Source organism: Pseudorca crassidens, chromosome 3 (assembly GCF_039906515.1).
Source record: "Pseudorca crassidens isolate mPseCra1 chromosome 3, mPseCra1.hap1, whole genome shotgun sequence".
NCBI lineage: Eukaryota > Metazoa > Chordata > Mammalia > Artiodactyla > Delphinidae > Pseudorca > Pseudorca crassidens.
In genome coordinates, this window is record NC_090298.1 from 31882953 (window position 1) to 31910561 (window position 27609).

At 43.3% G+C, this 27609-nt stretch overlaps 1 protein-coding gene across 3 annotated transcripts in view; it reads left to right on the forward strand.

Annotated features, from left to right (window-relative positions):
- EGFLAM (EGF like, fibronectin type III and laminin G domains) overlaps window positions 1–27609 on the forward strand; it is a 170560-nt gene that overhangs the window by 38052 nt on the left and 104899 nt on the right. For all 3 annotated transcript variants that reach the window (XM_067730551.1, XM_067730552.1, XM_067730553.1), the window contains exons 2-6: window positions 12047–12156; window positions 13331–13414; window positions 16466–16492; window positions 24685–24802; window positions 26008–26143. In XM_067730551.1, the coding sequence (XP_067586652.1) occupies window positions 12047–12156; window positions 13331–13414; window positions 16466–16492; window positions 24685–24802; window positions 26008–26143 (475 nt within the window). The remainder of the gene's footprint in view (window positions 1–12046; window positions 12157–13330; window positions 13415–16465; window positions 16493–24684; window positions 24803–26007; window positions 26144–27609) is intronic.

The window sequence follows — 27609 nt, forward strand, 5'->3', positions numbered from 1 at the left end:
TCAAATCTTCTGCTCTGTACTCTTGTCCAGACGCTTTGGTCAAGTTTCACAGTCTAAGTCTCTTTGTCCCTCTCCCCTGTTAAATGACCTTAGCATTTAATCACTGTTAATAATGAATCATTGTAAAATGATTTAAATGATTTCTGCTTGTGGTGGGGAGGATACGCACATGTGTGTGTGTATGCCTGTGTGTGTATGCCTGTGTGTGCACGCGTGTGCACGTGTGTGTGGCAACAGGAGGCTGGCGAGTGGAGACTCCGCCTTCCTGCTTGCTTTTTCGGATGATGTGGTCAGAGTGAGCCTGCCCCAGTGAAAGCAAAGAGTCACAAGGTGTGGTCGCGCACAGTAGGCGCTCAGAAGCTGCTTTGGGCCTTAACCCTCTGTCACACACCTGGAGTTAGGGGAGAGCGGGGCCTCGAAGTCCACCGTCTAATGGTTACTCCAGTAGGTTGCCGGCTCCAGCTCTCTGGTGCTGCCGCTGTCTCCAGCGTCCTTCTCCATTTCTGGCATGTGCGCTTTATTTGCCTTGCTGACCGTGACCAGGAGCTGCTGTTAGAGGCTCTCAGCTAGATTTCCCTTCGCTGGAAGTCCGCAGCTGGGCCGGAAGGACTCCTCTGCAAGATCCCCTCACAACCCAGCTGAGCCCAGTTTATGAAGCTGCGTGATGCTCGAGCTGGGCCTGCCCCGGATGCTAGTGCCTCTAGAGCAAGAGTTCAAATGGACACCTACCTACCACCTGTAAAAACTTACGATTCATTCACAAAATAAACAGTTAGTTGCAAGATTTTCTCTCCTTCCGCCTTGACAAATATACTTTCATAATGACCTGGAAGACCAGGTTCAAGTTTAGATTTCTCAGCCTCCCTGAATTTCCACTTTGAAAGAGGCAGTGTGGACAGGACTGGTCCCTGAGGCCCGGTCTGCTGCCCTGCTTGCTCTGCCCCTCCCCGGAGGCTGCGCCTGTGCACACACGTGGGCACCACAACCAACAACCCAGCTCTGTCCGCTGGCCGTCCTGGCACACAGCGACCCACTGGTTACCCCATCACTGAGGGTGCACACACCGGCAGCACAGGTCCCCCTCAGGACAGACCGAGGGAAGAGACCACTGCGGACCAGGACGCAGGCTCAGGACTCTCCAGGCAGGGAACCCAGGGTCTTGTGTGCTCAGGGAGTGGTCCACGAGCAGAGGGGCCCCAGGCTCTTCTAGGCATGTCCTCCTGGCCTGGGACACACACTCCAGCCAAGGGGCATGGTGTGGCCAAAGGAGGATCCAAACTGGGTCTTCTAAATCAGGGCCCACGTTTGTCTGGGTCTAATTGTGCCAGGAACCGCTCTGAGTGATTCTCTTCTCTGTCCCCTTTAGAGTTCTGTGGATGCTTCCCCACGTGCTATGCAGGGAAGTATGAATGTCAGAGTAGGAGGGACGTTAGAAATCATAGAATCCAGCCCATTGGTGAGCAGATGAGTAAATCGAGGCACTGCACGAGGGTGGATGACATTCTGGAAAGATGCATTACTCCCTGGAATGGTACTCTGGAGTGGTGGATTGTGGAATTGCGTGCTGGAACGGTGGATTTCAGAGGGAAGCATATGATATGAACCATAAACCCCCCACTAAAAGAAGCCGGGAGGGCTCTGCAAGACATTTCATGCTGCCCCTCAGTGTCTGAGAATTTCCCGAATCCCTAGGTCACTAGAACAAATACTGTTCTGTGTCTTAAACCCACATTTTTACTACTGCCTTGAAGGCATCACCTTGAAAGTGGCTCTCGTGGCAGATTCTGGTTACATATTCATAGTGCTGCTTTAGTAATATTAGTTGGAGCAAGCTTCAAAAAGATGGAAATAAGGTTTTTTTCCTGTTCAGAATTTCCTGATTATTTTTAGTTAGTCTGGGCATTTTCCATTGCATCAGTGAATATAACTCTGTTCATTCCATGAAAATCAAATAACTAAAAAGCAAGCAATGTATTTCTGTCACAGATGACATTTTTGTTTGCATTTTGGAGTGTTTTATGAACTGGATTACAAAACTAATTGAATCGGAGATGAATTTTACACAGGAAGTTGAAGTATTTTATGAAATAAAATTACCGTAAGAAATTGACTTAATCATTCAGAAGTTTCTAATGCAAAAACACGGTTTTGAAATTCCTCCAAAGAAGAAAGCCCAAGAAGACAGCTCCCTCATGGCAAAGAAACTCACTTTTTATTTATTTATCTCTTAAGAAGTATGGCTTTTAGCTTATAAGAACACAGCTTCGGGATGGATTGTATAAATGCATTATACTAGTTTTAAATGCTACAGTTCTTCAAAACTAGTTTTTTATTGCGTAATATATAATCCAACATTCTAACCATAGTTGCTGAAATATGAGTTACTTTTGTACTTAACTGCTTAAATCTTGTTTAGTCCACATGTCAGTGGGCCTACCACTTTGATTTTTTTTTTAATGTTGAGGAAGCACTAATACGTTTTTATATCATAATAGATAAAAATCCCAGAAGACCTCAGTGTTATAACTATTATAAACCTTTTTTTGCCTCCTTAAGAGTTTTTAGAGAGAGTGACTTGGGCTCGACTTGCCCTGTCAAATGACTGGACTTTCTCCTGATGACTCAGAGGTTGTAGACATGTGAGGAAAGTCTCTTTAGTTTCACTCCTCATCTTTCATTCCCTAGCTGGAAGAGACTGAGAGAAATGGTTTGCTTGGTTCATTCCGGTTGGGACTACACTCCGATGTCTCTTTATCTCCAAAGCTGATACCAGGCCAAGCCTCAAGACTTCCCAGCTGGTTTCTCTGGGCTTTCCAGGTCTGCCACCACCTGTCTGGAATCTGTCTCCAGCTCAGAGGGGGCCCTACTGGGTGGTTTGCTCCTGCCTTCAGCTTGCCCGCTCTATAGATACTCCAATAATCATACAATGTCTGTATAAATACTGTGCTTGCCCTGCAAATACAGCTTCAGATGGCCCCCAGCTGGAGACCTGTCTTTCCTTCAAGGACACCCCAGACAAACACACAAAGAGAAGAATGCTGGCTCGCGATGCAAATATGCCATAAGACAAGGCCTCTGATGCTTCCTTCCAACCAGATGGCCCTTCACACGCCCCTCCTACTCCTACGATTTAGAGTCACCAATCCTATGGCCTTCAACTGCTTTGCTGAAAAAAGTTCCGTTTAGTTTACTAACACACATTCTTCCGAGGAGGGCGCAGGCTGAGGGAACTGTGGGAGGGAAACCATATCCCTTAGAATCTGGAAAGGCCAGAGAAACCTTGGGGGAAGTCTTGACAAATGGCAAATAAGTTCCATTGCGAGCACAACTCTGAACAGTTGGTGGCGCTGCTCCAGGCACTGGGTTGAGGAGGTTTCCGAGGCCTCCATGAATAGGAGAGAATGGACTTCCATGTGATCAATTTGATGCCCAGGGTGACTTCCAGGTTTCTGGACGTCATGGTGGATAATGATACCATTTACCAGAACAGGGATTACTGGAGGGGCTCAGGTTAAAGAGAAAGATGATGAATTCACTTTTGACCTGTTGAATTTGAGAGGCCCGTGTGACATCTGGGTCCACTTGGCAGTTGGGTACATAGACCTGCCCTCTGGAAGAGAGGGCCGGGCTGGGGAAATGGAACGGGGCAGGGGGACGGGGGAGCCCACCAGCATATATGTGGTAATGACTGGCAGGGATGAGAGCACCCAGGAAGAGAGTGTAGTGGAGCTGAGAAGAGGACGTTCGGCAGAATCACCAAGAACACAAACTTTAAGGGGTTGAGAGAAGATCATCTCTTCTTTGTTACTACTCACTATCTCTGTCTCCTGCCCCGTTGATAAGATCTTACATCAGTAGACTCTAGACCTCAGTTTCTTCATCTGTAGAGCGGGAATAATGTCTCCTTCCTCTATCCCATACTCTTATGAGGATCAGTTGATTTCTGGTGACACGTGGTGGGTTGAACAAACATATTTACTACCGGTCCCTAAAAACCCCCACTAAAATGCTTGTCAGCTGGGGCAAAGAGCGTTAACCAGCAGGACAAAAGGATCAGCAGATGGCAGTGATGAAATTTTGGAAACTGAAATGCCCATGGACAAGTGGCAATGTATTTAGAAACCAAAGAATGACGGTTGCTAAGCCAGCAGTGAGGGGAAGACCAGAAGCTGGCTAATACTTGAATAGTGCTTTAAAATACACAAAAGTTTTCTTCTCTCTCTCTCTCTCTCATTCTCTCTCTCTTTTTTCTCAGATCTCTTTTTCTCTTTAAAGGAATAAATCTTCAAGTAGAAAAGATACTGATACATTGTATGAATAAACCAGTTTATCCCTTCCTTTACCGGTGGACAATTATTTCCAGTAAAAATATTAAATAAGAAATGTGCAGATAAAATCAGAGTACACAAACTCACATGGGGATAGGACATGTAACACCAAATGGTTGTTACCTCTGGAAGAGAGGAATGGAGAATGGCGTTTCAGCTATATTTTATCCCGTCCCCCAACATACATACATTTATTTATTTATTTATTTCCAGCTTTATTGAGATATAATTGACATATAACATTGTGTAAGTTTAAGTTGTACAGTGTGGTGATTTGATACGTAGAGAAATGATTACCACAGTAAGGTTAGTTGACACATCCATCACTCACATAGTTAGCATTTTTGTGTGTGTGTGGTGAGAACATTTAAAATTTACTGTCTTAGCAACTTTCAGGTACTATTAACTATAGTCATCTTGCTGTACCTTAGATCTCCAGAACTTACTTATTCAATTTATAACTGAAACTTTGTATGCTTTGACCACCTTCACCCACTCTCCCTGCCCACCCCGTCTACCTTTTCACCTTCTCCCACCTCTGGCAACCACCAATCTACTCTCTGTTTTTTATTATGTTTGGCTTTTTTTGTATTTCACATATAAGTGATATAATATGGTATTTGCTTTTCTCTGTCTGACTTATTTCACTTAGTATAATGCCCTTAAGTTTCACCCATGTCATCACAAATGGCAGGATTTCCTTTTTCATGGTTGAATAATATTCCATTTTAATGTATATGTGTGTATATATCTATATCTATCTATATCTACCACATATTCTTTATTCATCCATCAATGGACACTTAGTTGTTTCCACATCTTGGCTATTGTTAATAGTGCTGCAATGAACATGGGAGTACAGATATCTCTTTGAGATCCTGTTTTCATTTCCTTCAGATAAAGATAACTGCCCAGAAGGGGGATAGCTGGATCACATAGTAGTTCTATTTTTAATTATTTGAGTAACCTCCAGACTGTTCTCTGTAGTGGCTGTACCAATTAACATTCCCACCAACAGTGCACAAAGGTTCCCTTTTCTCCACATCCTGGCCAATCCCTGTTATTTCTTGTCTTTTTGATAATAGCCATTCTCGCAGGTGTGAGGTGATACTTCCTTGTGCTTTTGATTTGCATTTCCCTGATTTGTGATGTTGAGCACCTTTTCATGTATCTGTTGGCTATTTATTTGTACATCTTCTTTGGAAAGATGTCTATTCATGTTCTTTGTCCATTTTTTAATCATATTATTTGGTTTTTTGCTATTGAGTTGTATGACTTCCTTATATACTGTGAATATTAACCTCTTATCAAATATATGGTTTGTAAAAGTTTTGTCCTATTTTATTGCTTTTTAAAAAAGATTTGAAAATTCACATCATAATAATAATTATAGCATTACATGTTAATTATTTGGAGAAAGGGAAAAGAAAATCTTCCAGTCAGTATTCAAGGACACCTGAATGAGTATACTATAAAGGCAGCATGCTCAGAGCACTGGCTTCCCCACCAGCTCTAGTCTAGAATCTTCATGAAGATGTGAGGCCAGGACCATGGTCATGACCCCATCTCTCCTCCCCTATACATCGTGAGATCTGGCTGGGCCATCCTCTAGGCCTTCATGTCCTGTGAGGCCCCGTGTTGATGCCCCCTTGGGACATAATTGTGAGATGTAATTTAGAATCAGAACTGTCGAGAATTGAGGGCATAGGGAGCAAAAAATTGGGGGAAATACTGTTCTAGATTATGGCCAGCCTCCAAAGTAGGGCGGAGCAAGAGAGTGCCTGTTCTGTGTGCTTTATGATATCAGGTCCCCCCGTTAGTGCTTCAGTCACTGTTGATTGACAGATCTGTGTGGCACTGTTTTCGGCAGCAATAGCCTCTTTCCTGGACACCTTCATTTTACTGTGATAGTTGACTTGTGATACGGGCATATTATTTTATGCAGGTACATTACCTTTGGTTAAGAGCTAGTAAATCTGCTTCATTAATTACAAACTATTTTTAACCTTACTGTTAGATTGAGAGACAGACAACAACCATGAGACAACGCAGCCTCCCCTAAACCGCCTGGTATAAACTAGTACAAACGCTTCATGAAGCGTTATTTTGTAGATTTCCTTTAGTTCTGAAGGAGCCTGGTCATACAGGCGCCCATGCAACATTTGGTCTTTGAATATAAAAATACTTTCCCAGGCAATGTTTTCAAATTATGAAAAATAATATAATAACAATCTGTAAAGCTTACTAAATAGAAGAAAACAGGAAAAAAAATCATCCTTAATCTCAACTACCTTAATGTAACCATTAGCCTTTTACTCTTGCCTTCCAGTTATTTTGCAAATGAGTATTTCGTATGACTCTAATAACAGTATTGATGGTAATTGGGTATACTTTTTATTTAACACTACATCCTAATTGTTGCTACAGAGTGATACAAGCCTCATTCTTAAACTTTTAATTTTGAGATTAATTTAGATTTATAGAGAGTTGCAAAAATAATAGAATTCCTGTCTTTTACCCAGTTTCTCCTCATGTTAACATATAACCGTGGTACATTTGTCGAATCTAAAAGATTAACTAGTGCTAGTACTAACTAGTAATAGTACAATATTATCAAATAAACTACTGACTATTTGGATTTCGCTCATTTTCCCACTATGTCCTTTCTCTGTTCCAGATCCTAAGAAACCGTAACGTGTTTAGTCACGTCTCATTTTTGATGTTTGTATAACAGTCCATCTTGGTCATGTACTATTATTAACTTGACTTTTGCCCTGTTTCTAAATATTTAGATTGCTTATGGTCTTTCCATATCACAAGTGATCCTCTGAAGAACATCTTCATGCCAGCAGCCTTCTCTTCTTTTAAGATTCTTTCCTCACGACAGGCTGTAATCCCACCTCAGGGAGTCCAAGGGAAGGAACATACTTGTGGCTCCGGCTATTACTGCGTTTTGCCAAGTTGCCTTCCAAAATGCCTGCGCTCGTTTACTCTGCCATAAGTAATTTTTTGAGACTAGCACATTTACGTACTCTTGTCAGCATTAGTTACTATCACTTAAACATTTTTGGCTAATTTAATAGGTGAAAATGACATCTCAATTTTAAGAAGTTGTATTTATTTGATAACTAGCAAATTTGAATATTTTGCCATGTGTGTTTATCAGCTATATTTTCTCTTATGGGAGTTGTCCCTTCATATTTTATTTGTGTATATTTTATAAACATATTCAGGGCCTGAACGTTTTTTCTCAGTATGTATGAGTTTTATAATAAAGGGATCCCTTGGCCTGCATTTTGCTGCAATTATTTACCTTTTGATCTGTTGTTTTTATTTTTTCTGTTGTAATCTTTGAAGAGCATAATGAAGTTTTATGACGTGGATCCATCACTTTTGATTTATTTTCTTTAGCACTTTTTTTTTTTTGCGGTACGCGGGCCTCTCACTGCCGCGGCCTCTCCCGTTGCGGAGCACAGGCCCCGGACGTGCAGGCCCAGAGGCCATGGCTCACGGGCCCAGCCGCTCCGCGGCACGTGGGATCCTCCCGGACCAGGGCACGAAGCCATGCCCCCTGCAGTGGCAGGCGGACTCCCAACCACTGCGCCACCAGGGAAGCTCTCTTTAGCACTTTTAAGCTTAGAAAGGTTTATCTTCAAAAAAAAAAGTATCCGATTTTAAAATTCAATTCTTTTAGATAATTTGATTTCCCATCTTTAACCATTTGATTCATCTGAGATAGTTTTGGTGTTTGGCCCAAATGTCTGACCTGGCTACCTCTCACTCACCAGCTGCCGACGACCACACCTCCTACACCAGCAGCAGTCACAGCTGCCTTTGTGATCCTAGATGAGTGGATGACACGCACCCCTCCCCTGCGCTGCCCAAGGCAGAATCCTTGGAGCTTTCACGACTCTCGTTCATCACCCCACCCACATCTACTCAACCGTGGCGCTCTGTTATGTGGTGCTTCCCCCGACTCTTTGAGGAAGAGTGTATACTGCTCCCTCTGCTTGAGACACTTCTCCATCCCCACTTTGTCGCATTCTTATTAGTCCGCCAGGTGGAGGCAGGTGTGTCCTTGCTGTGTGCCACCCAAGTGCTCCATCCTTCCCTTTATGTTCCTCACACCCAACTGTAATGTCCTGCTAACTTGTTGGTGGTCCCCTGTGTCTCTTCATTATTAAGGTAGCCTCACCGACTAAGCCAGTGTCTGATACATATAGGTGCTCAATAAATATAGGTGTTAGGTGTGTGAACGATTGAATAAATGAAAGAGTATGCCGATAAAAATAGAAGTCATATCTAGCTGTGTTCCAGCAGGGCTTGATTAGAATACTTTCTTAGAGAATATGAACATAAAGGGGATAGTGTATTAGAATCCAGGCTTTTCATGGTACCAGCATGTCACGGATACTGTGGATTGGCTTGTCCAACATCCATCTTACCCTCCTTTTAGGTGTCATTACTGTAATGCAAAGGCTGGAGAAATAAAAACATTTCCCAGACTGCCTTGCAGTCAGTATTCTGGAGGTAAATTAGGTCCCGCCAATTAGATGTACTCTTAGGACTTACGGAAGGCAGGAATGGGAGGAAGGCCACTTTCCGGCTGCTGTCTCTCCTGCCAAGCAAGGCCATCCAAACATGACAACTCATCATTCCAAGGTTCACAACCACTTTCGTGTGTGTCTGGAGGCAATTGTAATGGTAAGAATGGCAGGATCAAGTGTGAAGGCTGGGGTTTCTTGGTTTTGAATCACTGCAATAGCGAATTAGCTAGTTATCATCTATCTACCTATTATCTCTCTCTCTTTCTCACCTATTTATTTACATATTTATAAAATAGAGCTAATGGAGACTCCTGAATTCCAGTCCCCTAGTCTTTCCACCAATTTTGTAACCATGTTTCTGCTTAAAATACCTAGAGAGTTTTCTGTACTGAACAGATCCACAAGGGATACAAGGACTGGTTTCCCACTAACTGACCCAAGTAGCCCAACTTGATAAGTTGTAATTTTTCCCAAAATGAAGAGAGTAGTGTTACTCCTAGGACCTAGGATGAGATTGTGCTTACTGGTTTTTCTGTGGTCTGTGAGGGTTCTGTAAATCATTTCCACTATCTTTTCCCCCATTCCCAGCTTCCTTTGAGATTTTGATAGCATAGACCCCCACTCAGCAATAAAACTGCCCAGTAATAAATAATTATACAGTTGGACCCAAATGTAAAACTACACAGGAAAAAGTATAGGTAAATGACTCAGATCTTTGAACATATTAAGAGCCCTTTTAAATCAGTGGGAAAAAAAAATAACCCAATTGAAAAATGTACAAAACACATGAAGGGAGGAAGAAAAATAGCCAAAGAAGATATTAAAATATTCCTCTTTCTTTCTTATCAAAGTAGCAACGATTTTAAAGTAATACTCAGATCTGGGGAAGATGTGTTCCTTATACTGGGCATTCTCATACACCTCCATAAGCTTCTAAATTGGTTAATTTTCTAGATGTAAGTTTGGTTATATTTATAAAAATCTTTAAAACATTCATTCTCTGGATCAACAGTTTTCAGCCGGAGTCAGTTTTGCCTGCCGTGGGGCATTTGACAATGTCTGGAGATGTTGTTGGTTTCCACAACTACAGTTGGTGGGTGCTACTAGCATCTAGTGGGCAGAGACCAGGGATGCGACTCAACATCATCCTACAATGCACAGGACAGCCCGCACGAAAAAATATACAGCCCGAAATGTCAGTAGAGTGGAGGTTGAGAAATTCTGTCTTAGACACAAAAATTCTGCTTTGAGAATTTACCCAAATGAAAAAATTGAATGTACTTCAAGATTCATTTATTAAATCCTTTTTGGAGAGCAAAAAGTCAGTAGCTATTAAAAATTAAGATGCATATACTCATAATTTTTAATAGATATCCATCCTAGAAATGCTCGGACTTTTGTGCATGAAAAGGCACACACACAGATGTTCTTCTCAGCCTTATTTTTAACAGTGAAATTTTGGAAACAACCTAAATGTCAATGACTGGAGTAACAGTTAATGTCCATGCATGCTCTGCATAGCAGAGTATTTGGCCATCCCACTGCCCACTACTCTTTTCCTATGATCCTGTCCTCCTTTGGGAAACTCCTGTACAGTGGATAGGCTTGGTGGAAGAACTATTTCTGGGACTCCATTCATCCTGTCCGTTTCCAGTTTGGAAACCAGAAAAAACTGATCTTTCCTCTCTGATCCTTTGGTCACATGACATGTTTGTCACATGACATAAGTTTGGCCAGTCAGATGGGACTTTAAATCTTGAACCAAGGCAGAGCCAGAGAACAGTTGAAGATCAAATCCCTGAGTCCCGGCACTGGTGGCAGTGGTAGGTGTCTATGGCCGTTATTGCCGATTGATGACACTGAACCTCTGTTACTTGGTCCACCAGAAAGGCCTTCGATTTTGTTATTGAAAATATTGGTGGTGGAAGGCCCCAGCAGTAGCCCAGTAAATAGACACATTAGATCTCTGTGAATTGCAAACAGAGTATCCCAACTGATATGCTGGAGAATTATACACAGTCACTAAAAAGAAAGATCATCAGGACATATTAGTAAGTGGAAAATCAAACTGAAGAACACTCGTTCACTGAAGGAGCGTTTATTGAGCTCTTCCGTTTATTAGTCTCTGTGCTCTGAACAGGACATACCTAGTTGTGGCCCTCATGGAGCATTATTTAAAATAGCAAAATGTCAGAAAAAAATTGTGTCTAACAATAGTGGAATGAGATACACTATAAATTATGGCCCAGACATTATATGGAAGAGCTAACAGCCATTAAAAATAAGAATAATTATTTTGATTAGTAAATACATACTATCAGTTTATATATATATTATATACTAAGTCAAATAAGAATATTTATGAATATATATTGAATATATATAATATGAATATTATATGTAATGAACACAATAAACAATTAAAATTATATATACATTATATAAACATATGTTTGTGTGTGTGTATGTGTGTGTGTGTGTGTGTATATATATATATATATATATATATATATATATATATTTCAAAAAATTCCATGTAACCAAAAGGAGGTATACTATATAAAAATGTTGGCAGGACTCATTTTTGAATGATGGAATGTTTTGTTTTTGTTTTCTAAATTTTGAAATCTGCGTATGTTGTTTTTATAAACATAAAATTTATTGTTTATAACCATAAAATTATTTAAGGTAAGAATACAGTAAAACATTTGAAATTTCCTAACCCCATTTTATACTAAACCGCATTTTTGAAATATTCAGCAATAAGAATATACGAGCTATATAAACAGAATCTATATAACATATCTATAAAACATATATGTTACTGAGTAAACCAAAAAAAATTCAGTGTCTTGCTTTAATACATTCCAAGCACCTTGGTCTATGCTGTCCTGAATCTCCCTTTGCTGGTCCTTGAGGTATTGGGAGTTACAGAAGGGACTGTGGGCGATAGCTGGGCTGATTTCCCTCCCATTGCAGGTTTGGGAGGGGTCAGTAGAGGTCTGGTGAAGTCAGCTGCCACAGGTGTGGCCTCCTGGAGAGATGTCTGCATTTCTGGCCTGTGAAATCATCTTTAAGTGTGCTCTCCATCTGTCAGCACACACTCTTATATCTCGTGTCAAGTGTACTCAACGTGGGATGTGTAACACCATCTCTTTTGTTTTGGGGCAGGCAAGGTGGGGCCGCCTCTTGATATCATGCTGGAGGCGCTGAACTGTACAGCTTTCAGCATCCAGTGGAAGATGCCAAGGCACCCTGGGAGCCCCATCGTGGGGTATACTGTGAGTACCTGGGCACGGGGATTTCTGTAGTGGGTGTGTTGGGGTAACTGTTCCTCCTCCCCATCTCCTGTATACGGCCTCCTGATACCAGCCTTCCCGTGTGGGGCTTCATTCTCCCTCCGTGAAACCAGAGATGTTTCCCTTTAAGGTCATTTGTAAGTGCCCTAAAAGTCAGTTGGCTCTACTGAGTCCTTGCCCTGTTCTGGGATGGGAAAATATAAACTCAGTAGAAGACATGCTTCCTGATCTCCAACTGCCCACAGTTAAATTTGGAGACTAAAGCAGAAACATGGCAAACAATAGAGGGTCACTGTCCTATTTTGTCAATAGGACAAAATAATGCAAAATCTGAATGAAAGTGACCGGGTGGACAGGCAAAGGGAGAAGGGAACAGAGAATGCATTCCTACCTCCGAGAGTTTACAAACTGACCCTTTTTCAGTTTACCAAAATGTTTTCTTTGAACAATGTTTTTAAAAATGAGTCAACTTTTAGAAGTTAGGATTGGGATTGATGTATATCCACTAATATGTATAAAATGGATAACTAATAAGAACCTGCTGTATACAAAAATAAATAAAACAAAATTCAAAAATTCCAAAAAAAAAGAAGTTAGGAGATTTCAGATAATTACTTGAACGGCTGAAATCTCTGGGCCTATCCAGAGAGCTGGCCACCCCAGGCTCACCTTCCTATGGGGCGCCAAGCCTGCTGGAGCTGAGCTGCCCACCGGGATGTAACCCCCCCCATAAGACCCCAGACCCACCATTCCCTCCTGTCTCCCCTTCACCAAGGGAGAGAAGCCATGTATCATGACCCTTGTCCTGTTGTCATCTTAAGGTAGAGAAATGGATTTCTAGACTCAGGTAGAATCAAAAGTGGGAAAATGAAAGATTACCTGAGAGAATCATGGTTTCGGGGAAAATACTAGGCGCCGGGTCCAGCCCTGTCCATTCCACTTTACTCCGTGTCTTCCTCTGGGTCTCTGCAGGCTTAGGAGTTTGCAACCCTGGCCAGGTATGTCTGATGTTTGCTGACAAGGAACTAGTGTGAGAGAGGTGAGGCAGCGCGCCTCAGGACCCGCTGTGGTTGTGAGTACAGTTCGAACCACAGGCCCTTGGTCTGGTGGAGAAGTGCTGGCCCCGCTCTCACCCGGATGTCTGCATCTTTTCCAGGTCTTTTACTCTGAGGTCGGCGTAGAAAAATTCCTGCAGGAGCGGTCCCACGGTGTGCCACTCGGCCTGGATACCCTGACCACGGTGAGTAGCTCCATCCTGGAAGCCTCCTAAAAGCACATCCCTGGTTGGCATTTCATTGATAATTCGGAAGGATTTCTAATTTGGTGTGTATATGTGCTGATGAAGGTATAATAATAATAATAATAGCAACAACAATGAAAACTAATGTTTGTATAGTCCTTTGGAATTTAGAACGTCTTTCGTGGCCATAAACCCATCACGTGCATGTGTATCTCCAGAAAGGCAGCCATATGAGGAAAGCTTCCAGAAAGGCAGCTTCCATGCTGGACTCAGCCCACCCCATTTATCCTGCAGGAAAACAGCTATCTTACAGCTGTTTTCTCCCCTTCTTTTCTCCATAAAATTCAATTCTGATTTTTTTTGAAATCCCAATAAAGCTTTATAAATAAATATGACACATTTGTATCTTCTCAACTCCCTGGAGACACAATGCAGAAGGTGTAATTGGAAATGTATATTCAAACGGTGCAAGTTGTTTATTTTTCTTCCCCAGCCGGCATCCTGTCCTTCCACTAACCAGTTGCTGGCTCTTCATCTATTTCTCTTCTGTTTCCTGTCAAGGTCTCTTGGGGTGAATTTCTCTGCCTTAGGCATATTCTGTTTTCTTTTCTTTCACTCCCGGCCTCCTTCCCCCCCGTTCTACTACAATTATTCTACAGGCTAGAGCCTTTCTAATTGCTCTACAAGGAGTTAGCATCAGTGCCCAGAATACCACAGCTACAATGGTGGTGGAGGAAGAGGTGGTGTTTGTAACTCCTATTTAGTAAATGCCTGCGGGGCGCAGCATCTAGAAGCTTATTTGTCACCCGTGATGAGTAGCTGTCACTTCCTGAGAGTCTGTTACCTGCCAGGCACTCTCCCTCCTGCTTTTACATTTGTTCTTCCATTTCATCTTTACGACTATACTGTGACCTCATTTTCCTGACAAGGATGCTGAGTCTCAGAGAGGTGAAGTAACGTTCTTCAAGCCGTACGTTAGCAAGTAACGGTTGACTGTAAGCCCAGGGCAGACTGAATTCTGGGTCCCGCTCTGGCTATTTTTACCAAAGCTCTCATGACTCAAAGAAGAAGAGATGCACGTGTTCGGCTTATTTGTATTTTGCATGGTGCTTTTATTCTCAGACTTCTGCTTGAGTACCCCTCATTTGCCTCAGGAGCGCTCAGCCCCAGCCTCTGTGGTTTAGTCTATCCTGAGGTAGGGAGATCGGGTTGGCTGCACCTAGGCCACCACCGGTTGTGGTGCCATCTCCCCTTGATGGCACTGGAACTTTCAGCGAGCCCCTGGACCCCACCGTGGGGCTGACGTCATCCCTAGCGGCGTTCCCGGCTGCCCAGCCTCCTGTCCTGCAGTGAGTGTGGCTCACGCACAGCCTGTGCAGAGAGGGCACGGTGCTGGTGACAGGGGTCCTGGACCCCGCACGGTGCCTCTGAAATCAAGATCCTGCCCCGTTACATGAACCCGGGCCCGACACTCTGGCATTTCTGGGAAGGCCACTGCAGTGCAAACAGAAAGCAGAGACCAGGAAGGGAGACAGGCACCCTGGGCTTCCAGACCTCCTTCCTCCACTTGCAGGTTGGGTAACTTTGGCCAAAGCTACTTAAACTGTCTAAACCTCAACTTTCTCCCATGAAGGGGGTGTAATAATTATACTGTTGTGAGTGGCAAATAAAATTGTGCATGTAAAAGGCTTTAGTAAAAAGTAAGAAGCCATGTAGATGTTAGTTGTTATTCCTGATGACCGTTGCCTTTATGTTCAACATATTCTCTCCATTAACTACACCGAGGTGTTAGAATATGCTAGCAAATTACAGCATTTGATTACCTTGCCGATTTCAACAAAGTTGCACGGTTGCTACTCTCCACCCAGCACGAGATAACACACTGTTGCTGTTCTTGGGCAGCTTTTGGTCTCCTTGAGAAAACCACATTTACATTGATAAAACAATTAGAGAGCAACATGAGACCGGATGTCATTTGCATGCCACTTACTAGACAGACTGAGGTTTTGAAGATGGAGAGATTAGTATAGGAACAAGTGGTCAAGAGGTAAAAGTGGGGGCTGAGAATTGAAGCAGGGGCAGTTTCTGGAAAGGCAGAGGAGAGAGAGGGTCATTCAAGTCGAAAGAAATGGTTTGAAGCGAGGGAATGAACACATATGTGTGTGTACATGCTCGTGGGCTTGTGTGTTTGGGCAGAGGGGCAGGGGAGGTGCAGAATACAGAGCATGGAGAGAGGAAATGATGACTAGACATAAAGGCAGCAAGTCAGGAAGGGGGAGGGGAGCGGTCTGGTACAGCAGAGGGGGCTCTGGATTTAGATGACTCGCATTCAGATTCCTGTATGACGACAAGCCAGCTGGGTAACCTTACTGGGTCTCAGTTTCCTCATCGACAAAACAGGAACTGGAAAAGGAGCTATATCACGTATAGCGTATCTGTGGTTCCCAGCCTGTGTGCTTCAGGGCTCTGCAGCAAACTCACAGGGGCCTTGTGGAATATTTGAACTTTGCACGGGAAACAGAAACATCTGTGTAAATTACTACTACCAAATCTTTTGGGTATAACTGTTGAATAACTGGAACCAGTAGGGATTTTTTCTAGATTAGAGGTGCTGTAAAATAATACTGCGATACTAATGGTGCCATGAACAGAGAAAGTTTGGGAACCTCTGTACTCCATCACATCATCCTGTAGCATCCTACAGACCTCAATCTGTCTAGTAAGTTGCATGTAAATGACATCTGGTCTCATGTTGCTCTCTAATTATTTTATCAGTGTAAATGTGGTTTTCCCAATAAGACCAAAAGCTGCCCAAGAACAGCAGCTTTTAATGTTGTGGGCATTAAACAAGGTCATGATCGTAGAACCCTCAGCACCACATGCGGCACAGAATAAGAACTGAGTGAGTGTTCAAGAGAAATCACATTGCCAAGGTGTGTGTTTGCTGCCCTTGGCTGTACGTGGTGGAAGGGCAGCTACTCTACGAGTTCATTTTAGTTCCTGCAACCTTTCCTTTCCTTTTCATATTGTTTTGTTTTTTCTCCTCTCCAGGGACGATTGGATCATCAGATGATTTTTGTAAGTATGCTTTCGAAAAGTTAAACCCTTGCCCCAACCCTGGATTCAGGGGGTCTCTTTTCATCAAAATGTTGATTTTTCTGCATCTCCCTCGCTGATTAAGGCCCACGGAGAGTGCTTGGTTCTAGTGGAAGCAGCAGTCGCGGAGCATACCGGGTGAATTTTTAATCATTTAGAAAGAAACTGTTTTATCTCACATGGTAGAGTAAGGTTAAGAGCAACGTTTTGTTTGTTTGTTTGTTTGTTTTACTTTCGAAAGGAATTTTGTTTTTGTGTGAAATCCAGATTTCTTTTTTCTCATCATACATTTTCTTTCTTGCTAGGTGTTTTTCTTTTTTTCTTTAAACATCTTTATTGGGGTATAATTGCTTTACAGTGGTGTGTTAGTTTCTGCTTTATAACAAAGTGAATCAGTTATACATATTCAAAAAGAGTGATGTACCAAAATGTACCAAATTGCAGCTCTATTTACAATAGCCCGGAGACGGAAACAGCCTAAGTGCTCATCATCGGATGAATGGATAAAGAAGATGTGGCACATATATACAATGGAATATTACTCAGCCATAAAAAGAAATGAAATTGAGCTATTTGTAAAGAGCAACGTTTTTAAAGGTTGAAGTAATTTAAGTTCTGTTCCAAGACGAGGTGAAAAAGGTTGAAAAGGAGAGAAAATATTTCAACTAGCGAGCCCCAGTGTGAGGGGAGCTCCTTCACCCGCTTTTCCTTCTTCTTACCTCACTGCCTCTAACAATCCTAGACCTTCTCAATGAGACAAAACCAGTCACCTAAACGTGGTTGATTGACTTTCTGGAAGAATGCCGAACAGAGGATTGGTTCTATTCAACTGAAGAAATGACCAAAATAACCTGGTGGATTATGTGGAATCCTGATGCACTCTTTGATAGTCTGCCTATATAAAGGCTTCTGATTTGATTAGCATTTGACACTTAACCTTTTCTTAGAAGAACAACCAGCAGGTTTCATCCCGGAAAAATAAACAGTAAAACAAATCAGGACAATTTGGTGATGTTTTTAGAGTTAGAAATAGAAATGGATGCTTAAGCTGGTGGTCTTCAACACTTTTTGATCATGCATACCATCAGTTAAAAAATATTTGAACATATACCAATATACGTATATGTATGTATTTGTAAATTATACATCTGCTACTCTCTCTATATATATATTGTGTACATTATAAAATCCCACAGCATTGTAAAGGAGGAGATAAAATAGAAGTAGAAAGTTCTTATGTTTTCTTCCAACACCTCAGTAGGTTGTCTTGCTCTCTCAGGGGAATGCACCACCGCCGTGCTTTGGAGTCCACTGGTCTGGCTGACCCACAATAGTGATTCTATTTGGGTCTTATCCAGGGTTAAGGGATAAAGCAGACAGGAATCATGAGACTTGCATCTAGTCCCAGCTCTGTCACTAGAGCAAGGGTAACTGTGGGCAAGGTCACTGAACCCCCTTGAACCTCTCTTTGACTATAAAATGAAGAGGCCAATTAGTAATGGTTGCCAACTGGGGGATTCTTTGTTCCCTGTGGGCATATGGAAATAGGTGTGGGCTTTCTAGTGAACAAGCTTCAGGGATTCTGACTCTCCTGCAATATGCAGGGTAGATCCGTATGAGGAAGATTTGTCCAGCCCCAATGCTGCCCCTCTTGCAAAAACCTGGAAAATACTCTATGTTTCTGTGACCACTCAGGGAATGGAAATCCCTCCACTCTGGCCTGCACAGCCTTCCTCTGGACCTTTGGAAGAAGGCTGTTTGGAAGATAACCCTTTTCTATTTCCCTGTGCCTTCCATCTAATGATGCTAAATATTCCCAACTTCTACTAAGGCAGCCGAGACACAGACTTAACTTATAGAGTCAACTGTGAAGTTGAACCCAAGGTTACTAGCTGCCAGTGAAGGTTATTTTAGAAGAATTGTAGAATTTCCATGTTGAAACTTTGGCCCAGAGAAGTTAAGTGGCATCCCCAAAACCACACAGCTCTTTGGCTCTAGAGTCTGGGTCTCCTGGCTCCTAGTCCAGTGCTGTCCCAGTTCATGCCTCCTCTTAGCTGTGCTCACTGGATGCCCTCCCGGTGTAAGGGCTACTTGTCCAGACTAGTGAACAAGACAACATACAGCTTCATTTGTGGAAACAAACCACCTGGGTTTCCAGCAGTAGGAGAAAAGTGCAGCATGGAAGCAGGTAAAGGTGAGGTTTGATTCAAGGTCAGAGATTTAAGTTCAGAGCCATTCAGCACGGTTTCATCATGGCAAAGTGAACAGGGATTCAGTTAAGAATAGTCCATTCTTTTCAGGGGCTCCTCTTACATAGCTGTCCAGGTTGTTTTTGAACATTGGGTCTAGCATGAATTAGAATGAAAGTTTAGCAGTCCCCAAACCCCAAATAACAGTGATCCTAACAAGATGTGCATTCTTGTTCTGTCATGTAATGGTCTGGATATAAACAGTTTAGGGCTCTTCTGGTGGCTTCCTTGTGCCAGGTTTCTTCCATCTCGTTGCTTTGCCAACCCCTCTGGCCTGCCTCTCCATCACCCAAAATAGCTTACTGCCTCATCCACATTCCAGCCAAAAGATGAGGAAAAGGGGAAAGGGAACATATCATTTACTATGGAAGGGATAATTCAGAAATTGCCCTCAGCGTTTTTGCTCACATCCTATTGGACAGAATTTAGTCACATGGTCACATCTAGATGCAAGGGAGGCTGGGAAATGTAGTCTTTGAGTGGCCATGGTCCAACTGAAATGTACAGGGGTTCTATTACAAGAAAGGAGAGAATGGATACTAGGGGCAGAGAGTCATTCCTATCACAGACTGTGAATGGAGGGAATAGATCTGGTGCAGTAGACACGGAAAAGGCAGTTGGACATCTGAAAAACAAGGTGCTAGCCTGAAGATTAGATGTACTCCGTCTTGAGTCAGGCAATTGGAAGCATATTAAGTCATGCATTTTATCAGTGAAACCAGACCCATTCTTGCCCCGCCTAGAGTGTAGTTATATAAACTTTCTGGGTCCAGTTTCATCATCTATAAAATGAGGAGGATAAGACTGACATCTCAGAGCTGTTGTGAGAATTAAAGTGGCACTGGTACACGAGGATTTTATAAATTCCAAAATGGAGTATAAGTTATGATTATATTATGATTATACGATCATAAGATAAAAGTTGGTTGCTTCTGGTAGTCTGTGAGGGAGGCACGTGTCCTGGGGAATAGGTCACTTGGTTGTAAAGTTGTTGGAACTTTCTTCCTGGGCTCAGTGAACTAACCAACTCGCCTTGCTTTTATCTTCTACAAATATAAATTTTCTGATCACATGACAGCCACTGGTGGTGTTAAAAGACAAAGGAGGCAACCTTTGGAAGGGGTTTTGTATTTCAGAAAGGGACAAAAAGTAGGGTTATTTTGCAGCAATGCACCCAACTTTGCTCCCTGCCCCCCCCAAAAAAGTATGGAAGGGGCCAGAGGAGACTGTGGAATTCACTCTGGCTTCTACCCCAAGAAAGCAATTTCTCTGACTTTGTTTCTCACCATCTTGTGCAGAAATAGGTCCAAGAGAGATAAATACTTGGACTCATTTTCAAACTTCCACAAGGTAAAAAGAAACACTTTTTCTACTTTGAAAAGGGTATTTTTAGCATCTTATCTAGTTTGATGAAGGCTGAAGTAGTGGCCGTAAGACATTTAAGGACAGAAATAGAAAGACTTGTGGAATTGTGCAGCATTTTACTAAAAAATTCAAGGGTTATCACAAGTCACACTATTCTGAGAGATTCCATTTGGAAGGAGAGATATTGGAGGAAGAAGTGACAGTTAAATCATTGAATCCAGCCCCTCTTTTTATGACCCCAACTACTCAGTCCCCTTGACCCTTGCTCTCCTATGCTAATCTACCAGCCTGTCAGCTCAGGAAAAGACACCAGAAAAGACTGGAAATAGTTAGCTTCTGGGAGGGTGACCCTCCACCTCTCAGAATATACCTGGGCTAAAGGTAGCACTGATCTTCAAACAAGAAGATTAGTTGTTTTTTAATCCACATTAAGAACTTCTACAAGTGTAGTTTCCCTTGGTTTTCAGTGATCACTTTTAAATTGCAGATACATAAATTTCCATGTTTATAGATAAAATAATTATCTGGTCTTCAGTGTTTATGATAAGAATTTTTAATTTAAATATTATTTAATATTTTTCATTCATGTATTATCCAATTAGAACTTGGTCCCTGGAGTCAAACAAAGCAGGATTCAAATCCCCACTTTGCCGCTTAATATATATACAGCCTTGAGCAAATCATTCACTTTTCAGAGATTCAGTTTTCTCCTCTGGAAGTGAAAATAAGAGTGACACCTACCTCATAAGCCTGATGGAAGGCTCAGGCTACATATGTTCCTGGAACAGAGAAAACACTCAGTAAGTGGTAACTAATGGTAGCTGTATTCGGTATTGGCGCATATCTAATATCTCCAGTAATCTGTGAAACCACACCACTACCCCTGTACTTCATACAGTGTAATGACGTCACAGGAGGAAGGGATTCTACAGCAAAGGCTGTGAGAGCATTGGGTTGGTTTGAAAGTGTGATTCCGCTTCCCTGGGAAAAACCTGGGAGTGGCAGTTGGGAGAGGAGGGAAACAGGAGTCTTGTATACACCTGGGGCCCCCAGCCTCCTAACCACCCAACTTGAAATGAAACCAGGAGACAGATGGTGGCACTAGGATGCACAGATGCAGAGTATTAGAGCAGGGGTGAGGATGGGGGACAGGGAGCTGTGAAAGCAGGACCATATGTTCAGCAAAGACCCCTTGTGCAGTTATATGTAGGATGCAGTCAGGGGGAGAGAGAAGGAAGGGAAGATTGGAGACAGACACTCTTGGAGGCTGTAGAAATGGCCCAAGTAAGGATTCAAGGGAAGCAGAAGAAGGGAACAGGTCTGAAAGGCATGTGGAGGTGGCTGGAGGGAGGTGGGTAAGAGGCAGTCAGTCTTGTCTCTGGGGTTACTAACCGGGGTCTGGGGCAGAGATACAGATGCTGTTGATCAAGTTGGAGGGGTCAGTAGGAGAAGTTGGTTCTTGATGAGGTAATCTGTTTATATCCTACATCTTGGTTTGATTTTTTTCATTCACTCAGTAGTTCATTTATTCATTCATCAAAAAGCACTGTTTGAGCATTTGCTACATGTCGGATAATGCTAAGCTTTGGGATGCCAGAGGAATAAGAACTTGCTTCCTGCCCTCAAGCAGGTGGGGAGAAGATGACCAGTAAACAGACAATTACAGTATAAGGCGAGTGTTGCTATGATTGAGGTACACCAAGGACGCCAGGGAAGCATAGAGGAGGGACGCCTAACAGACTGAGGGCTAGGGGGTCAGAGAAATGAGGTAATGTCTTAGCTGAACTGAGTCATGAAGGATGAGCAGGGGTGAGCCAGGCAGGAGCAGGGAGAAGGACATTCCATGGAGAGGGAGCAGCCGGTTCAAAGGCCCAGAGGCAAGGAATTGAATGGCATAAATGTGAGCCCTGCCAAGTCCTTAAGTATGACTGGAATGTAGAATGTAAGGAAGGGAGGTGGCATGAGAGGATGCTGGAAGGATAAACAGGGGGATGCAAAGATGCTATTGTAAGTGGAAGTGACATGATCAGATTTGGGTTCAGGAAAATAACTTAGCAGTGTGGAGTACGGATTGGATGTGCAGGAAGTATTGGTGGCCAAGAGAGTCAGAGCCATTGTCATCATTAGGAGGACTTGGACTTAAATGGCTGTGAGGATAAAACGACATAAACAGATTCAAGTGATACGAAAGAGTATTGGTAACTGATTGAATGGTGGTTAGGGAGGAGGGGTGGTGAACATAGAGAGGGGAGTGTTGAGAATTTCTGGTTTAGGTAATGAGAGAGGGAACACAAAGGGTGAAGCGCTTTTTCATTTTGTTTTTGGTAGTCAGAATAGGGATGGTTAGTTGAGCTTTGGTTATGTTGAACTTGAGTTGCATGGTAGTTGCTGGGTAGAGAAGTTCAAGAGGCAGTCACAAACCCATGTCTGGAGATCAAGAGGCAGGTTAGAGCTGGAGATGGTGGGAGATGTCATTCAAAGGTGCTAGAAGCTAAGGGAGTGGTAGATGAGCTTACCTAAGCAAGGCTACAGAGTGAGAGGAGATGGTGAGGGGTGAGCTTCTGGGAAAGACCAACACCTAAGGGGCCAGCAGAGAATGGGAAGTGGGTGGAGGATACTTGGAAGGAGCAACAAGAGAAGTAGAAGGAGACATGGAGGAGAAGTCACAGTTTCCAAGGAAACCAAGGGATTTCAGAAGCAAGGTGGGCAACAGTATTGAAAGCTGCAAATAGTCAGGTAAAGATGGAGACATTCCCACTGGGTGGACTGCAGAGTTGTTGTGGTGACTTTGGTAGGAACATCTCAGTTGTTTGCAGTGAGGAGAGGCCAGACAGGAGCAAGTTGAGGAGTGAATAGGAGGTGAGAAGGTAGAGACAACTTCTTTAAGAAGGTTGCATCTCTGGAGAGGGGCACATGCACGGTGGGGAATAATTGATTGTCTAAGATAAGAGAGACTTGAGCACAGTAAATACTTAAGGAAGCATCAGGTAGATAAAGGAGAGGTTGGAGATACAGGAGAAAGAGAGGAGGGTAGACAGATGGAGTTCAGAGGCCAGGAGGTGAACCAAGCCCTAGACCAGTGGTTCACAAACCTGGCTGCCCATATCAGCATCACCTGGGGATCTTAAACTGACACCCAGGCTCTGCCCCCCAGAGGTTCTGATTTAAGTGGTCTGGAGTGGAATCTAGCACTGGTATTTTTTTTTAGATCTTCGAGTGATTCTACCGTGTTTTCAGGGTTAAGAACTACTGTAGTAAGTATTCAATAACTATTTGTTGAATCTTTTTAAAAGTTTTGTCGATCAGTTGATTAGTTCTCCTTAGCAACAATGAATGTTTAATCATTTGCAGAGGATGTTGTGAAGAAGTATAAGACAGGATACATGCTTTCAAGTGGCTTGCGATTCCACGGGAGAAATAGTAATACTTTTTAATATGTATAAGTGCTACTTCAGTGGCACAACACTTGGTAGGGTTATATCAGTTCTGTGTGGTCAGCTGTCGAGGGGAAGATTTTGGCCTCAGAGAAGGTGGAACCTACGTAAGTGGAGAAAAACAAGGGTTTCACATGCCTAAGACAATAATCATTACAATCCTGTTTCCTGAGGACATCCTTGGTGTCAGCTACTTTACATACATTATCCCAAATGTTGTAACTATGCAAGATAGTCATACATCATCCCCATTTTACAGAGGAAGAAACTAAGGCTCAGGGAATTTAATATCAAGGCCATAGCTAGCAATACGTGGCAGAGTCAGAATTCAAGCCCAGGACTGATTGATTCCAAAGTCAGTATCCTTTCCACTACAGTGTACTGGGACCAGGGGCACCAGGCTCCCACTTACTATTTGGTACTGTAGTCTCAAGACGGGGCAAGTCATCTTCAGCTGGGACTTTTTGGTCCAGGCTGTTTGTGCAGGTGAAGTTCACATACACTTCCATCATCAGTCCTAGTGGTTCTCCATGTGGGCGTTGATGAAATCACCAGCAGCATCACTTGGGAACTTTTTAGGAATGCAAATTTTCAGACCCCTTCCCAGATTTACTGAATCTGAAACTTTGCGGGCCAGGCTTAGCAATTTGTTTTAAGAAGCCCTCCTGGTGATTCTGAGGCAGTTTAAAATTTGAGAACCAAAGTTTGAGTCCCTACTTTGTGGATATAAATCAAGAACCTCAATTTGCTGTCGTGGCTAGTCCCTGAGCATCTGTGATATGCAAATGGAAAGAAAGAACTGGGGGATTCTAACCCTGGAAAAGATTGTTACCTGAATTCCAGCAGCCTAGTACTCTCCCTGAAGAACTCAGATGCTATGAGCGACATGAGTCCCAGTCCTATGACAGTGCATTGATTCCAATAAAGGATAATTCATTAGTCTTGGGAAATATGTCATGGTGTTTTCCTCTTTGCAAATTAAAAAACTTGGCCAATCCTAGAGAAAACAAAACAATCTCCCAAGCAAATTTCACAGGGGCCTCCAGATGCAACCCTCATGAGATTGTCTGGTTTGCCTCAAAAGAACTTCTGATCATTGACACATTTCCTGTTTGGTCATTGACAGGAGGAAGTGATCAGAGATTTGAAACCGGGCACTGAATACCGAGTAAGCGTGGCAGCTTACAGCCAGACTGGCAAAGGGCGGCTTAGCTCTCCTCGGCACATTACCACTTTGCTCCAAGGTAAAATGCGTTCAATTCATTAATAAGAAGAAAGTGATGGGTGCTATTCATTCATTCCTTCATTCAGTATATCAGTGAGGACCTACTGTGTACCAGGCACTGTGCTATGCTAGGCTCTGGGAATTCAGTGGTGAACAAAAACAGGCACAGCCCCTGCCCTCTCAGAACTGAGTGGCGTGGGTCAGGACATTATCTAACTAACGTGTGGCCGCGGATAGTGAGAAGTACTTCCCATGGCGCTGTAAGATCTTCCGTTGTAAGATCCGATATAGGGGTTCGATAAGGACTCCCTGAGGACATGACTGCTAAGTGGGAATTAAGTAAGTGGGAGTTAAGAAGGCGAGGAAGGGGAGTGCGAGAAGAGATCTTAGCGGCCAGCGGAACCCAACAAAGGCTCATTGAGGTGGTCTGCGCTGGACACTGGGGGACAAAAGTGGCTTGAAGACATCGTTGCTCATAGGAGCTCCTTGTGGAGGGAGAGGCACATGGTAGGCAGGTAGATCCAGTGCATCCGAGGTCCGCCCAGCTGGCTCTGGAAGCACTCAGAAGGAGCGCGTTCTCCACCCCAAGGCTCAGGGAGCGTTTCAGAAAGAACCATATCTTTGGCCCGGTGTTTGAAACCTGCATAGGGTTTTGCTAGGAAGAGAAGGCAGAAAAAATACTTCTGGCCGAAGCAATAAAGAAAGGCTGGGAAATGTGAAAGTCTAGATATGAAAATAGTAACAGCAGTTACCTTGGGGTGATAGGATCATTCTACATCTTTACCCATGAGGCTTTTTCCAACTGTCCTACCATTGATATGTATTCTGATGATAGGGGGTAGGAAGGGTACACAAAAGAATTGAAAGTAAGTGACAGTAACGCTAAGCATTCAATTTTCCTTGTAGGTAAACATCAATTCCGACATGCTAACAGAGGTTCTAAAGGGTACACATCATTGTGTGTCCTGGGGTCCATAGTCTGGACACGATGTAGTTGGATTTCCAGCCTGGGGTGCTTGAGGAGAAGGGAAGACCAGCTCTCATTGACAAACCTTCCATGAATCCAGTTGTGATTTTGTGTGTGTGTGTTTGTTTGGTTTGGAGGGTGAGGCAGTTCTGAACAGAGGTGTTTAGGCTGTAGAAAGCACACATGTTTTTTTATACATGAAACCTCTCCAGCAGCGAAGACCACAACCAACTCTAGTTGTTCGCTGTCCTGCCTAGATTCCTGCCTGCTTCCAGGAGCACCTCAGCAGCTGCACGTCACTGTGGTTTCTGATTCCGAGGTGGCCCTATCTTGGAAACCTGGAGAGAGTGAAGGAAGCTCCCCTATTCAGTACTATTCTGTGGAATTCATCAGGTAAGTTAGTGGGTCACATTCAGAAGCCAAACGTACTGACCTCAGTCATTCCAAACACGATAGAAGACTCCACCGCCTGTGAATTTAAGAGACGACAAAGAGGCCTATATTTATACTCTGACTTGGGCCAGCACCTGTCCCCAGCCCTCTTTGATGGTGGGTCATCTGGTTAACCTGTCTGTACCCACCTGACCTCTTCCCCACTTCCCCGCCACAGTCACACTGTCCTAGGCTCTGAAAACTCCAGAGGGACCCACTGCCAGCCTGCCTGCATTTCAAGCTCAAAACTTGCCTCCCTGGCTTTGAAACATTATGTCTCAAGTATATATTTGATGGTGACGTTTCTCGAGGGAGAGGAAAAAAAACCTTTAAAAACACGTGCAATGCATTGTTGCCTTTGCATCCATATCGCCGTGGGGAAAGTTTCTTGTTTTGGTTTCAGCTTTTTTCTCTTGCCTACCTCTCCAGCTCTCATAGTCAGCTTATCAGCGGCAGAAGAGTGATTAGAAGTTCTTCTAAGAACTTACAGATGTAAAAACCTGGATTCTCAATGCTGCTATGTAATTTTAAGCAAGAACAAAACCAAAAAAACACCCACCCAACCAATGAGCAAAAGTTATTCCCCAGCTAGGGCTCTTCCTCTGAACTCTAGTTGCAGTTGACTTTTGAATCGAAGCACCTAGCTGATGAAACGACGTTGTTCTCTACATTAAAGGTGATTGGGTTTGTCTGAGGCCGGTTGCTTCATGGATTCGTAAAGCCTTGCTCAGCACCTCATTCCTAGGCTCTCTGAAGCTGAGGCAAAGGATTCTGCCATGATATCATTAGGTCTGCTTCTGTTTCTTGACTTCCTAGCCTATTTTTTGGTAGTAGATATTTGTTTCTTCAGAGAAGTACTGCACTGAGTCTCTTTAATGCTTGAGTACAGAGCTCGTTTCAGGCAGGACTTATTGAATTGCAAGTGGCAGAATCTTGAAAGAAGATGAGACCGTAATGTATTGGCCCCTATGAGTGTCAAGTCCTGTGACAACTCTAAATTTGGGGAAGACTAGTTCTGTATCACATCTGCAGTCTGTCTCCATCCATCTCTGTGCTCTGCTCCCCCCTTTATTGGCTTTAGTTTCAGGCTTTTCCAGTATGGTGGCAAGATGGCCACCAGGCACTGAAGGCTTGCTGTCTACTAGCTCAGCTCCCCACTGGAAAGGAGTGGCTCTTTCTCAGGGGACACAGTAGAGTCTCAGTATTCATTCTAGCTGGCCAGGCTCTGGTCCCTCTTCATTCGCTGAGCCAATCACTGCGGCCAAGGAGAAGAGTACACTGACTGGGCAGATACGCGTCATATTCTGAGCTCTGGAACTAAAGACTGGTGGGTCATTCAGGCCTGAAGTACACAGACTGAGAGTTCAAGAGGGTTGGTTCCTCAAAGCGAAGTTGTGCAATTAATGGAAAAGGGAGGAGCAGATGCT